General features: G+C 35.0%; 3 protein-coding genes and 1 pseudogene across 3 annotated transcripts; 2 read left to right on the top strand and 2 right to left on the bottom strand.

Annotated features, from left to right (window-relative positions):
* Positions 1 to 5,677: 5,677 nt before the first annotated feature.
* Positions 5,678 to 6,805, top strand: LOC148791323 (auxin-responsive protein SAUR23-like). The gene has a single exon (XM_088888917.1). It carries the CDS (start codon positions 6,117 to 6,119, stop codon positions 6,405 to 6,407), a length of 291 nt encoding a protein of 96 aa, XP_088745043.1. The 5' UTR covers positions 5,678 to 6,116; the 3' UTR covers positions 6,408 to 6,805.
* Positions 6,806 to 8,059: 1,254 nt separating this feature from the next.
* On the bottom strand, positions 8,060 to 9,643 carry LOC148791324 (auxin-induced protein 6B-like). Its single transcript, XM_088888916.1, has one exon. It carries the CDS (start codon positions 8,486 to 8,488, stop codon positions 8,186 to 8,188), a length of 303 nt encoding a protein of 100 aa, XP_088745042.1. The 5' UTR covers positions 8,489 to 9,643; the 3' UTR covers positions 8,060 to 8,185.
* A 512-nt stretch (positions 9,644 to 10,155) lies between these two features.
* On the top strand, positions 10,156 to 11,075 carry LOC109115434 (auxin-responsive protein SAUR21 pseudogene; annotated as a pseudogene).
* Positions 11,076 to 12,181: 1,106 nt separating this feature from the next.
* On the bottom strand, positions 12,182 to 12,821 carry LOC104607463 (auxin-induced protein X10A-like). The gene has a single exon (XM_010273100.3). The coding sequence runs from the start codon at positions 12,766 to 12,768 to the stop codon at positions 12,352 to 12,354; it is 417 nt and encodes a 138-aa protein (XP_010271402.2). The 5' UTR covers positions 12,769 to 12,821; the 3' UTR covers positions 12,182 to 12,351.
* Positions 12,822 to 15,929: the final 3,108 nt, after the last annotated feature.

Consider the following 15,929-nt stretch of genomic DNA (forward strand, 5'->3'; position numbering starts at 1 on the left):
ATTAATACTTGTATCTTTAATGGTTAACCTAATAGTTCTCCACAACCCAATCCATTTAAATAGACCCGATGGGGATCAACCAATTTCCAACCCGCCAAGTAAATAGATGGATTGTGTGAATTAGATATTGGGTGGAGTGAGTGGGTTCAGGGGGTTGGGTGAAAAATTGCCACCCCTAATCATATTTTTATTTGAGGCTAAGTTAAAGTCTAAATTCAAGCCATTTTTATTATTTAAAAAATATTTATGTCATTTATGATTCATTCTATAAATAATATATAATATCCAAATCCTTTGTTCGATGGAAACGGGTCGGATTCAAATCCGATTAATCAGATTTTTGAAAAAACAAAAACATGTCTTCTTCATCCTAGACAATCACTTCTCGTAACTTGGAAAGAAAGGTCGATAATTTGTTTTCTCCACTTACAAGGAAGTTTTTGTTCATCTTTAAATGATTTGGTGCACTATAATTCAGCTGTCCTAAACGCCCAATTATTAACCATTTAACCATATCCTTCGGTAATCAGTAAATCACAGGGCAATGGGCCCTCATAGACAAGAATGGTTCAATGGGCCATTATAAGATTCTTCTATGTCAAGCTTAAGGTCGCAGAAACTTCGCTCTACGGAATGCGTTTTCTTCGGTGGAAGGATCTTTACGGTTTCAAATATTTTGCAAAAGATTGTTGAACATGGGGCTAGGCACAAAAACTTGCAGTGCTTTTCGCAGTAGTGAAATACAACTCTAGAAAATAACTTTATAAATGGTCTGCCAAGTTAAGGTGGTAAGGTAAGGGAAGGCGTTCAGATGTGCTGGTTGGGTGAGTTTCATCAAAATATATATCCTCATATTTAAGTTTAATTTGGAAAGAGTACAAATATATATATTAAAACTGTTTCTGCTATGAACTTCCCAAGTGTCTCCCGCCCATGTATGTCATTGATTCCACCTACAAGGCATTAATCTCGTTAATTTGAATTTCAAATTTGGTCAAAAATCCATTAATCTCCATTAATTTTTGGCAGCCTTCCCCATAAATCTCGTTAATTTGGGCTATAATAGGCAAACCACAAAAATTCCATGAATTTCTGCTATCTTCGTCATTAATCCCATTAAATTAAGCCCCCTATAAACCACAACACACAAAATTAATATTATAATACTCTATTCGGAAGGATGGAATCCTGCTCTGTGCTCACCCGATTGATCCTTAGCATTCAATATGTTGCACACAAACATTCCTAACGAGTCTCTGTTTCCATAGGAATTTGGATGCTAAGATTCAGATTCGTTCTCACTTCCATTTTACCCTTCATAGATCAGAGGATGATCTAAAACAAGATTTACTGAAAGGGAAGCATGCCTTTCGGTAATAAAAAATGAAAACAAATAATCGGATCCTCATAAAACCCGTTTTAACGATCGGGCAAAAAAGACGACGAGCGCGACGAACCCGTGTTTCGGACGGTTCGCACTAACAGTGAATCATAGGTTGTATAAAATCAGTAGCAGTAATCAATTAATCAATAATAATAGAATTAACAGTCATTAATAAACGTTATTATCAGAAAAATACAAAAGTCAACTGTAGGTCTGTAGTTAACAGTAATTATTTTTAAATTACAATTAAATAATTACAGTATTTCCAAATTAACAGTAATTTAATAATTACAATATTTTTCTTAATTAAAGTATTTTCCATAATTTTTAATAATCTACATAATTACCAAAAATACAGTATTTATTACAGTATTTAATTAAATTAACAATATATTCAATAAAACGGTATTTTGTTAATTACAGTATTTATTTAAAAACAATGTATTTATATTACTTTTTAAAAAATGTATTTACAAAAACCAAGAAAATTAACAGTAATTATTTTTTAAAATTACATTTAATGACGTTTAAATAATTACAGTATTTTAATAATGTCGTATTTACTAATTACAAGTATTAATAATTACAGTATTTATTAAAAATAATGTATTTATTAATTAACAGTAATTTAACAATTACAATGTTTAAAAATTATAGTATTTGTCATAATTTTTAATAATTAAAGTATTTAATTGAATTTACAGTATTTTCAATAAATTAAATAACAGTATTTTCAAAAAAATAGCCAAAAACAAAGTAACAAAAATAAACTGTAATTAATATTAATTATTAAAAAATTAACAGTAACTATTTTTTGTAATTAACATTATTTTTTATAATGTTTAATAATTAACATTAGTGTGGAAAATACAGTTTTTATTAATTAATAGTATTGAATACAGTATTTAATTATAATTATAAGTAATTATCAGAAAATTAATAGTAATTATTTTGTATAATTAACGGTAATAATTTATATAATTAACAAAAATCAACACACAGTAATTTTATAATTAACAGTACTTATTAAAAATTACAGTATTTATTAATTAACAGTATTTTCGATAAATGCAGTACTTAGTTAATTAATAGTATTTATTAATTAATATTAAATACAGTATTTAGTTATAATTAATGAACAGTATTTATTACTTAACAGTATTTAATTATAATTAACAGTAGTTATCAGAAAAGCAACAGTAATTATTTAACAGTAGTTATCAGAAAATTACATTTATTTACATTTAAATAATTACAGTATTTCAAATAATTAATATTATTTATTAATTAACAGTAATTACATTTATATAATTATCAGAAAATTAACAGTAATTATTTATATAATTAAAAAAATAAACATATGGTTATTTTAAAATTATTAAAAAATTACCTTTAATTACACTTAAATAATTACTGTATTTTTAGTAATTAGCAGTATTTATTAATTAGAAGTATTAGTAATTACAATAGTTATTAAATAATTATTTTATAATTAAGAAAAATCAACATATGGTTATTTTATAATTAACAGTAATTATTTTTAAAAAATTACATTTAATTACATTATATGTTATTTTATAATTAACAGGAATTATTTTTAAAAAATTACATTTAATTATATTTATATAATTATAATATTTTTAATAATTGGGTATGGCAATTCATACTTTGATATAGTGACAAGTGAATGCAACATTTAAACTAGGGATAGCAATTTTTACCATACTCAGTGGGTACCCATCCCTACCCTCCTGAATGACAACAATGAGACAGGTTTTTTTGCTTGAAGAATGGGTTTTGAGGTTTTACAACCCATACGGGTACAGGTTAGTTTAATTAATAGTATTTTTCATAATCACAATAGTTTTAATAATTAACAGTATTAATTAATTAATATTATTAATTACATTAATAATTAATAAAAAGTAACAATTGTTTATAACTTAAGCAACTATTAGATCTATAAATTTGCAAGTTCAAGCAACTATTCTCTTTTGAGTTAGGTCTAGTTGAGATATGCACCATGCCCACACATTATCAGGGATAATTAGATTCGAAATCTAATTGAGTATCAAACTTTTGAAGTCCAATGATGGCTTTAGCGGATAGGACCCAAGCCAAATAACCCTAATAAGCTCAACTTGGAAGTTATATGCATATATGGTAAATATTATTATATAATATTTAAATAACAAATTTTATATTAATATATATAGAAATATTATATTTTTTATACTAGACAAGAATTAAATAAAAAATTTAATTTGTAAAAAATCATAATTTTATAATTAACACGGGCCTCTTAATCAACAGAAAATATGCAAGCCCAAGCCCAGCCCTTATATAAAGCATGAAGCTTGAGTTTGAGCCCGAGCCCGAAGCCTAATCTGTACACAAAATGTCTTATTTTCAATATACTTTTATAAACTAATATTATATTAATTTAGTAATAATTTAATAAATTAATAAAGTAATTTATATTTCCTAATAGTAAATTGATATTTATTAATAATTTAAGAAACATATATATAGATATTTATATTTATTATATATAACATAAGTACTTTTTTATATATGTAATAGTATTAGGTTGGGCATATTTAAGAAACCTCGAGCTTGAGCCCACGAGGCTGAAATCTTGTCCAAGCTTGGAAAATAACAAGTTAGGTTAGGCCGAGCCATTGGGTTACCAGGCACATGAATGGGCTTAATTGTATATATAAACAACTATATACATCAAAAATCATATGAAATAAAAATTTAAACATCTTTTTCTATTTTTTTTAAATGGACCTCTCATAGCTTGGTCTGATCTGTGGCCTGGCTTGGCCCAAGGCTCAGCACATGGACCAACCCAGCCCACGGTATGGCACGGGTCCGTGTGGACTCGGGCCGTTGGCCGTGCTAAACTGATCCCCCAAATTATCCTAGGGGGGGAGGCATGACCCATGACACCCCATGGGCTAGCACGACATAGCCCACACTTTGTGTTGGCCACATGCGAGTTGTGCCATGTCGGCACAGCACGACCCGATTTACACCTTTACTTGAACCCGCCCAATACTGGGGACGGGGCGAGGAAATTTGAGGATCCCCATCCTTGATGAGGAGTGGAGTGCCTTGCCTTTAAACTTGCTCGACATTGGGGAGTGGTTGCCTTGCCTTGAACCTGCCTGACACACGGGGACAAGGCGAGGATGAAGTAGAGTGTCTTGACTATGGGGCAGGGATAAGGATGGGGTACCCCGCCCTGAACCCACTCCGTAGTCATTCCTATATAATTGTTAATTATTAGTGAAATTAATAAAAAATGTTAACTTTTGTAATTATTTTTATTTATTTAAAGTTAATTGAAATTTCATTTAAAAATAATAAAAATAATAACAATTATTAAAATTACTACAAATCATTAATAAAACTAAATTTAATAAAAATATTTATTCATATTAAATTAATAATAATTATTTTCTATAAATCAACATTAAATAAAAAATACAATTATTAAAATTATAAACATTAACAATAACTTTGAATACTTTTAGTCAATTAACATCAAATTTTGATTATTAATTTAATATTAATTAATAGTAAATAAAATTATTAAATCTTTTAGATTTTCATGCATCGCACAGAACAAAAGAGAACAGTGACACCTGGGTGATTTTGGATCTTTTAGAGAAGCTGATTTTGGATCTACTTGACATAGACATAGACAAAGACTGCATCGTGGATGAATGAATAGTGACACCTGGGTGGAGTCTAGTCAAATTAAAAGAGAACAACGATTGATCTAGAAATGCAATATACCAACTGTTTTGCCTTGACAACGGTTTACAAGGAACAAAGAATTTGGAATTGAGAAAGCGAGATACGTGAGAAGTTTTCAATAAATCTGCAAGATAGGACCACCGACGCTTATATACCTAGTGGGTAGTGGCGTAGTGCCATCTTGGATTTAGACAGTGACATGAAAGTAGGTCTGTCTAGCGGTCCTTGTTGGTCAAATATTCTAACCAAATTAGGTCTGGTATTTCTATGGATCAGCTTATAATAATAGTAATATGCCTTTTACAAATAATAATAATAATAATAATAATAATAATAATGTATGTTTGTTGTGGAAGTTGCATGGAAACATTGGATGTTACTCTATTAGCTTGATGCATTCATCCGTTGTTGCACAAATCTCAATCATCATTTACTTTGCTTTTAAGTCTGTAAGTAGTAGGCCCAATTTAAACTTGAATCTGCCTTCAAAATGAATCTGTGTTTGTTCCAACACCATCACATGGATATGTGGTTATTTGTCAAGTGCATGCTTGTGGTTGTAGCCAGCCACTTGGTCCATGCCTCTGTACCATGGGTCTGTTGATGAATAACTTTTGAGAGAGAGAGAGATCTTCAACCGGTCCACTGGTTGCAAGGCAAAAGCCATGTGACCCTTTAAGATATGCAGGTTCATCAACAGACCCAATTGGCAGTCAAGCAGTTACTTCACAAAACACAAATGAAAGGATCGACAACACAGTCAGTCCCACCACATGCCCAATAATGTTTCCTCAAGTGGCTGGCCTCGGCTACATATTATCTCTATATATAACTACCCACATGCCGAATGAAAGTTCATCGGTTCTTTCTGGTTTAGCCCTTCACTTAGGTGCTTTCAGAACTGAAGCAAACTTTGAGATTCATATTAGTCATTCATTCTTTTCTACAAGTAACCTCAGAAGCCATGGGTATCCGATTGCCTGGAATTGTTCATGCAAAAGCAATTCTTCGACGTTCTCTTATTTCACCTTCTGCACCAACCGCTAATGTTCCCAAGGGCCACTTTGCAGTCTATGTGGGTGAGGCTCAAAAAAAGAGGTTCATTGTTCCAATATCCTACTTGAGCCACCCTTCCTTCCAAGATTTGTTAGGCCAGGCAGAGGAAGAGTTTGGATTCCACCATCCAATGGGTGGTCTTACAATTCCTTGCAAAGAAGATCAATTTCTCGACCTTACTTCTCGTTTGAGTGGCTAGTGATCATGAGAGGAGAGGAATGCAGGAGCCTCAAATGAAGTGAAGAGGTCAATCAAGAGAATTAACAGATCTGCACCTTGGTTGACATTCTCTGCTGCAACATCGCCAGATTGCAAGTTTAAACCACACTGGTGACTGGTTAGTGGTTACAAACAAGTGGGGAGGCAATATATTTCAAAGCTGCTGAATGGAGAAAGAACTGGTATTCAAGCTTTAATTTTCTCTGGTTTGCAGAGAATGGGAAGATGATGCTCAAAGCTACAGGGAAAGCACATTGACATTGTAATCAATCTCTTCAACTTTGTAAAGGATCTGCTAGCCACTCCAATGTATAATTTTATTTTTGTACATGACTAGGGAGTAAATCTCCCCAATACAAAATCATTCAATATAACTCATTTTCATCTTTTGTTGATCAAACCATCTTGTTTCATGCATGGTATCCTCTCTACTTTGAAGCCAAAAATTAGTGGCGGAATTAATATAAGATAGAGGAGCATTGTACGATATATTTTGTGTACCCAAGATGACCTTTCTCTCAAATTAGGAATTAACACCTGGTTGATCTTTCTCGCGAATTTCTAATGAGTTCGACTAATTACATCGAAATTCAGGACTGGATAGTGCTTGATTGGGTTAGATATCCTTTCCCTTGGTTTCTCCAAAAATTCCTTCACCAGTTTTTTCTATTTTCCAAATTTATTGCTTTTCTCAGTGTTTCTTTGGTAAAAAGGGAGAATTTGAGCTACATTTATCTGGGATAGCTTGCCCCTAATAATCCTGAAAAGTTATTCTTATTTATAAATTCCAAAAATATTGTTGTTTCATGATTGGAGTAGTAATTCATGCTTTCTCCCCCATATACCAAAATATAAAAAAATTAAGTTCTCTCCCTCAATCCAGAAGGATGCAACCTTCTTCCCAAGCACTTCACTTATGATTTATGAACGCATAAGCCTCAGCTTGCAAAAAAAAAAAAAAAATGTTGGGTATGTGTCCATCACTAAAGTGCCCGAATTCCCATTTCCCAGCTATAATGCATTTGATAATTAGGACACTAAGCCTCAAGCCCCCAACTATCAGCTAATGTATCACACACTGGCTAATTTAATGGATACCATATAGGCGAATTATTCCTCAAACAAGGAATCTTTCACTCATCACCATTTTTAAATGCAGCAAAATTGTCCAAATGGAGAAAGATATGATACCTGAAACTCTATATCTCTGAAACTCTAATTTCTATGAAGCTAAGAAAAATGTAAAGAGGAATTTATGATGGGATGACAAAACCAAAAGAAATCGGTAATTGTTATATGAATTCAAGCTGAATTTGAATAAATCACATCAGTTGTAATCTGGGACCATGAAATGGTGAAACAAACCCCTGCCTTTGTGCTGACAAGAGTTTGCTTTTATTTGATAGTACCTTAGTCTGTAATCTTCCCTCGTTTGTATATTTCTTTTTTCTTTCGCAATTTCTAAATACCTGAAAAACTTTAACCATTCAGAAAATGATGAGAACTTGAATGGATGTCAGACTAGTAGATAGATTGCTTTTCAGTTTTTAGGTACCATACTTTTTTTGGTACCCATTCAAACTCTGAGGGAATCTATAAAGTTAGAATTATGTCAGTGAAAAAACGAAAAAATAATTGAACAAAAATCTATTGTATAATTTTCAGGGAGGAGAAGGAACTTGTTTTCCCTCTTCTCCGACTCTTTTACAAAAAAGCTATTTACACTCAATCATTGCTTTACAAAATTTGACCATTTTCTCATAAACTATTCAAGGAAGATGTGAGATCAGTGAAGGCATCTTCTTTGCAAGGAATGGTGAGACCTCCCATTGGATGATGGAATCCAAACTCTTCTTCTGCCTGAGTTAGCAAATCTTGAAATGAAGGGTGGTTCAAATATGATATTGGAACCACAAATCGCTTCTTTAGGGTCTCTCCAACATAAACAACCAAGTGACCTTTTGGGACATCCAAGGCCGCGGAAGTAGAGTGGTTTGCAGTCAGGAAAGAACGTCGGAGAATCATCTTAGCATGAAACAAAGCAGGCAAGCGGATACCCATGGCTTCTATTCTGAAATCAGAAAGGAATTGAAGAAGATAAACTTTTAAGAATAGAGGTTGTGATTTGTGAGTATTTGGAAGGTGAGATGGTATCTTGGACTTGTATATGCATGTATATATGGAAGAAGCTAATTAACGATTAAAAAGCAATCCCTGTCAAATATTGAACCAGTGGTGAAGAGGCAGCTGAGTGGGGGCCTTGGTTAGAGACACAAGTCATGAGGGTTCACATGGGCTTGCCTCCAGATCTGTTGTCCTTGTTTTGGTTTGGTCTTCATTTGGGTCAGACCCAGAAAAAAAATGCCCAATGATTTATCTGCATTGAGAGGATAAAAATAGGCAATGCCCAATCACTTGGCAAACAGCCTAGAGTTTACAACCTTACTTGAGTTGACGGATAAACAGGCGTCCCTTGATTATGACTAGTTGCAAACACAAGACTGGAATAGCCGGGTCCCAAAGCTCTTTGGGAGAGGTCAGAGGTCATATCATTTTTTCTTTCTTTTTTATCCTTTCCCTCTCCGGCTCTCCCTATCTCTTATTGCTGTCACAATCAAATCTCTTCATCTTGGTGAAAGAAGACCAATGACTAAAAGGTTTCGGCTTCCCTCTCTAAAACCAAAATTCTATATACTAATCTCTATGTGGGCTTATTTCCGATGACTAAGAGCACCCCTCCAAATGAGAGGCGTGGGACATGGATACATGGTATGGTATTATCCGATTGTGAGATTTCATTAGCATATCAGGGTTGAATTTGTTATGGATTAAGATTTGATAGATTTGGTTTGTATTTTTAGGTCTTGGACCTCTCTTTAAGGTATTGTGTAATACTTGGGGCCCACAACTCTGCTCCCATTAAGCCTGATCCAAGATCATCTTCTTTTTTCTGGACTCTGGATTCCAATCGTCTGATTGGAACCTAAGATGATCTAGTCTAGCAGTTGCACCTTGGACCCATCCCGAGCCTGGTGGGCCTTTGGCCTTGGCTGGCCTAATGAAAGTTTTCAGCTTGCCTATATACGGCCCGTCGTTTTATCTTTGCAGATGGCCTGGTGAAGCTGAAGTCTATCATAACTCATTATGATAAACTCTAATACATAGAGTTTTTCTTTTCACCAAGAAGAAACAGGAAAGTAAGATGAGAATAAGAGACTAGAGAATTCTAGCAACTCTGAAGGAGGTGAACAATGATGCTTATATAGCTTTCTTTAAATTAATTGAGATGATGAATTAATGATATCTACCAAGTATACCAATGTCCACGTTATGTTCTTCATTTCTATTACACATGCTGCGACACTCAGGGCCTAACGTTTCCCCAGGCAACTTGATCAATGATAAGTTATACGAAAAAGAAGATGGCACCATGTTAGGTTCATACATTTATCTTTTACTGTTAAATTTCAGTCGATTTTCTTGCTTTTAATTTAGGTCCAAGCTCTGATTCATTGATCTTCAAGTTGTATTCATATCTATACCCTGTGTAAGTGTAACTGTGTTTCAGTATCCTTCACATGGGCTTGCTGGGCCTTGCTTTAGTGGATTGTAAACAGTAGAGAGAGAAGCCGTGGAAATCCTTGAAGAGACCCAATGATTTAAGGATGACCAAGGCAATGTAGGTTTCAAATTAAGAACAAAGCCATGTGATCCTGGATGATGCATGTCCCTTAGCTTTACTGACTGACCCAATTGCCAATGACCAGACACTACACAGTCAATTTGAAGGACATGATGTGGCAATATGCTCACTAGCTCCTAGCTCAGCTTGAATATTTGACACTGACTTGGGGGCAAATTCATGTGGTTTCATGTGAGGCATTCCCCTAGCTATAAGAGTATCCTTTCAGTATTGTTCTTCACCCCCTACACTTGGTATTGAAGCTTTCTTTGTTTCAGTAAGTAATACCTTTGAGATCAATATCTGGCTATTCCTTGTTTTCCAAAGAAATTACAACTCATGGCTGTTCGTGTACCTGGAATGGTTCACGCCAAGGAGATCTTCAAGCGCTCTCTTTTGAGAAGGAACCTATTACCTTCAGCAACAATGACTGATGTTCCAAAGGGCCACTTTGCAGTTTATGTTGGCGTGAATGAAAAGAAGAGATTCATTGTTCCAATATCCTACTTGAACCATCCTTCATTCCAAGATTTGCTCAATAAGGCTGAGGAAGAGTTCGGGTTCAAGCACCCAACAGGTGGTCTGACAATTCCTTGCAAAGAAGAAACCTTCATTGGTCTGGCATCTCAATTGAGTGGCTAATGCGAGGAGGAATTTAAGATCAACTATTCCAGTCAAAGGAAACATGGGTTGGCTCATTGTCTTCTTTACTGCAATCAGGATTGCAGTTTCAAATCACAGATTCTGAGCAAAAAGGAAGACATTATGTTCAAGCTGAAAGGGAAGCAGGTTGGAATTACTTTAGGACCAATCTCTCCAACAATTTTGCAAAGTATTTTTACTTGCCTCTGCAATGTAAATTTTCGTCTGTACAGGATTAGGGAGTAAAATCAATCTCCCAATGGATACATCATTCAGTAACAAAATTTTCCATTTTGCCTTTTATTGCAATCTTTTACTTTTAACTTTAGTGACAAGCTTTTAAGTCTCTTCTTAAAATTTGTAACAAAAAAAAAAAAATGATGTATTAGAAGGGATCTGTTATTAGCAAAACGAGGCCTATGTGAAATTCAATTTTATACAAGACCAACAAGGGTATTTCCAATTTTTATTTTACCACAAGTATATACTCAGATTAGGAACCTAATTTGATGATAGATATAGTCAAAACGGAAGAGAATGGCAAAACAGGATACATGTAACCAAGCCCATATAGATGGGATAAGGCTCGGATGATGATGATACTAAAACCAATTTGTTCACCAGTGCTGTATTATTTAATTGAGTTTGGTAAATTTTGCAGGGGTTTATTTGTGGACATAGGTACAAATTTTCAAACTTAAATCTTGAATGTTTTTTGTAAAAACCAAGGAAACAAGAAAAAATCCCAGGCACAACAAAAAGAAATCCTTCAGCGTTCTGAAGGTTAAAAGAGTGAGGTCATGTCTGTGATTTGGCAGGCTTGACCTTTCATTAGCCTCTAAATTGGGATGCCTTAGCCAGGTATTCAATAGTCCTTATCATGGCAGATCAGAAGATTGATATGGAAGCACATTCTCTAAATAAGCTACTTAAAAAATTTGGTCTCTTTCAGGGGTTCGGACATCATCCAAACTTCATTAAGTCCATAAAAGGATTAAGGATTCTAGTCTGCATAATTTGGGGCATGATCTTTCTGAAAGGATTAAGGATTCTAGTCCCACCGGGTGAAGCTCTAATATTCCATTTCTATGGAGGTTTCCAACCAAAAACAGAGAAAAAAAAATCTTTGAAGTTTTTTCTCCATTCTCTTGACATGATGACTCCAATATTTTTTGTAACTCCAAAAGAAATAGATATACACAGTAAAATCTGATAATAGTCAACCCCTTGATAGCTGGAATTGGGAACCCAAAGACGGATTAACCTCCCATCCTTTCATTTTTTCTTGGCTGATTTCCCAAGCAATTTTATTCCCAATCTTGTATACGGGTCTATGACCCCGTTTTTTTTTAATACCCGATACAAAATCACCCTAATTATCTATAAATAATCAGAAGAAAGAGAACAAAGACGGGATTATTGTTTGAGAATCCATGAGGATAAAAACAAACATTTCTATTAAATAATGCTCAAAGGAAGAGACATCGAATCTTTTCTTCTTCCTTAACTCTACAAAATTCTATATACATGTAATTTGCTACATCTCTGCTTTACAAAATCTAGACTTCCTTTTTGTCTTTCTTGATCCCTACCCTACGTCTCATGAACCATTCAAACTTGATGTTAGATCAATGAATGCCTCTTCTTCGCATGGGATGGTGAGACCACCCATTGGATGATCGAACCCAAACTCTTCTTCAGCCCGATTTAGCAACTTTTGGAACGAAGGGTGGTTCAAATAGGATATTGGTACAACAAACCGCTTCTTCTGGGTTGCTCCAACATAAACAGCAAGGTGGCCTTTAGGGACGTCTATGGTCGCTGAAGTCGTATGGTTTGCAGTAAGAAGAGAGTGTCGGAGAATCATCTTGGCATGAGTAATTCCTGGCAAACGGATACCCATATGGCCTCTATGAACAACTATACTTGGATTTCTGGATATCAAAGAAAGCTTTGAGAACAGAGGATAGAATTTGTGAATTTGTGGCGTGAGATGGTATATTTGGGTCTCACACATAATATATATATACAAGAGTGTAAAACTTGGGCACCACTAACTGACCTAACTGATGTGAGTCATGACGGTTTCACATAGCTTTGCTCCCAAATAGGATATCAAGCAAGATTTATTGATTGGTCATGCTAGGTTATCCTTGCAAATTGCAACAGTTCACCAGGCCCTGTTGCTTGAATAACAGACTAAGGAGGACCCATTTGAATAAGTTGGGTTACTTGATTGAAAGGTTGGGAATTGGAGAATTAATATGGCTTCAAAATATATTTATGACAATGTTGGGCACCGGACTCCTAGTCCTCGTTGGAGGGGTCCTTGGTCTTAGACAAGTCATTTATCAGGCCACTACCAACACTTGTGGTTGGTAGGGACGGTAAACTGTATGTGCCAGACTGCCAGGCCCAAGTGTTAACACATGTAGGTGAATGATCAGGTCACCACAGATGTATGGTCGGAAAGCATAAGTGATCAAAACAAAGTTCAGTAGTCTAAGCTTCTCTATAGTGTTGTCTATGAAAACCTTGGGCTTGGCCCCCAACTAATATATAATACAGGCTTTGTGTTTGGTAATGAGTTGGTCTCATTACAAGGCTTTTGGATTGCTCAAATTACTAGTACGTACTTGACTGATCATGAACAATCAACACATGTAATGTCATCGTCACCCCATCTCCCTCTACACTTAACCTTCCCCTGTAATGGCTGCAACGTACAGATGTCCCCACATTGCTAGATCCAAAGGAAGCGCTTCGATTTGAACGTCATTTTTTAGAGGACCCAACCGACCCCTAGTTGCCAATCAGTAACTCTCGCCTGATGATCTTCACAATCACCAATTGAAACTTGATAGGATTGGTGATATATAGATAATCCGTTCCATGGTCCACCCATGATGTCTACACAAGTGGGATTTGTTGGGCATGATGTGCTGGTAATTAAGTTTGAGCTACAACATATATTGTTCAGTCCCCACAAATATATATATATATATATATATTTATTTATGACAATTAATGAACTGCAGGTTAGGCAAGATCATGTGACTTCATATGTGCGTGACGGAACCTCACCCAGGTATGCACAATTTAGTTCTCTCGTTCTCGCTGGGCAAATCTCTCACTTGAGCTACATTTCTGTCCAAACGATTTTCTCTCTGTCTCCATATATATATATATATGATGCACATGCCGAAAGCCAATTATATGTTTTATATAGGACTTCAATTCGCCTAGCTATCGTGTAAACAAACACTTTTTTGTGTTCTCCCCCATATCACACCTTTTGGATCAATATCTTGTTAGTATTTCCTTCCTGATTAACCTTGAAAACACCACGAGGATCCGTTTGCCTGGTATGCTTCATGCAAAGGAGCTTCTCCGACACTCTCTGTCAGCAAGGACCCAATTGCCTGCAGCAACAATGGGTGATGCTCCTAAGGGTCATTTTGCAGTTTATGTTGGTGAGACTGAAAAGTAAAAAGAGGAGATTTGTTGTTCCATTATCCTATTTGAACTAACCTTGGTTCCAAAATTTGTTGGGTCAGGCTGAGGAAGAGTTTGAGTTTGATCATCCAATGGGTGGTCTTACGATTCCTTGCAAAGAAGACATTTTCATTCATCTGACTTCACGTTTCAGTGGCTAACCCAACAACTTCTGAAAGGCCAACCAAGGAGAAATCAATTCTTCTAGCTCAGCTGGTTGATGTTGTCTCTCGCTCAACCTCACAGGATTGCTGTTTTAGCTTGCAGCTTCGGATCTAAAAGATGGACATTGCAGTCAAAGCTAAACAGAGGATGGGCTATCATTGAAGCCAATATCTCCAACTTTTCAGCCTGTGAACTAATGCCCATTGTCTTAGTAGGTGTTTGGCATAGGTGATAGAGCATTGCACTGTTTTATGAGAAAAATGGTATTATGCATGTAGAGTTGAAATCTGAGAAAATGGTGTTTATTTTTTTGTTTGGAATTGGTAGTGCCACATAGACAGTTTTTTGAAAAAACAGCACTGATTTTGTTTGGTATCAGTGATGGCAGCAACGTTTTCAATATGGTCTATATTATCTAACGGCCAAGATGAAGCCACATGATTGCACCGCTGACAGCAATGTATCGTTTTTTCAGAAAACATTGAATTTGACATTATTCCAGCCATACTTTTCCGATTTTCAAGGTATGATCTAGAGACATTTTTTTTTTCTAAAAAAACGATATCAAACAAGAGGGTATTGTTAATTTGAAGTACCATTTTCTCTGATATAACACCCACGTAGCACCACTTTCTCAAAAAACGACATCACTATCAAACACTCAGAAAATGAAAAAAGGGATTCCCTCATTTTGAAAATTAATCATATGCTTGCGACCTGCCACACCAATGTAAACCGAGTATTGTATACAGGAACCGGGAGCAAAGACATAAATAACAATTTCCTTCTCTTTCATCTGTAATATATATATATATATATATATATATATTTAAATTAATTTCTTCTTTAATTATTGCTTCTGCAAATCTACGCTTGGGATTTGCAACTTCTTATCTTGTGGATTGTAAAGAACGTTGATGGTTAAATGAAATGATGCGTGGAATTAGGTTAAGATAGTACTCTAGATATGTAGCTCACTCGTAAATTCGGAATCAACTGGCGAAATGGGCTTAAGATTCCCTTGGCCTTGGGGGCTCTCGGTTCTTCAGCAGCACATGCTATTCTATGGTAACATCGACTACAACTTTAAGACAGAGTCATGAAGAGTTCCCAAGTTCCCTATGATGCTGCTATCTATGATCTATCCACACGAAGTTTCTATAACCAGTCGACCATAGTTTTACCACGGTATTTACAGAGCACCTTGTGGTTTGTGTATGTATTAATACATTAATGCATCAATCTTGTTCCTCTACTTTCAAAATTTCAAATGATGATTACCTAAATTTTATTCTACCTTAGTTTGACAACCAAATATGCCCTTAGTCCCTTAATATCACAATGCATGAGGGCTTGGAATTAAGCCGTTAGAAGGTGCAAGTTAGAATCAGAATGGAATTTTCCTATTGAATGACGTTCATAGAAGGAGAGATTTCTGTTCTACTTCCTCTACTCCAAAAGAATCTATGTACGTGTAATTGGTGGCTATATCTGAACTTAGGTTCATCTATTTTCTTG

The sequence above is a fragment of the Nelumbo nucifera genome, chromosome 5, assembly GCF_055504915.1.
Source record: "Nelumbo nucifera cultivar China Antique chromosome 5, China Antique-T2T, whole genome shotgun sequence".
Classification (NCBI taxonomy): domain Eukaryota; kingdom Viridiplantae; phylum Streptophyta; class Magnoliopsida; order Proteales; family Nelumbonaceae; genus Nelumbo; species Nelumbo nucifera.

Coding starts and splice junctions, on each gene's coding strand:
- LOC104607463 (XM_010273100.3), bottom strand. CDS start 12,768: ATGTGTGAGACCCAAATATACCATCTCACGCCACAAATTCACAAATTC.
- LOC148791324 (XM_088888916.1), bottom strand. CDS start 8,488: ATGGGTATCCGCTTGCCTGCTTTGTTTCATGCTAAGATGATTCTCCGA.
- LOC148791323 (XM_088888917.1), top strand. CDS start 6,117: ATGGGTATCCGATTGCCTGGAATTGTTCATGCAAAAGCAATTCTTCGA.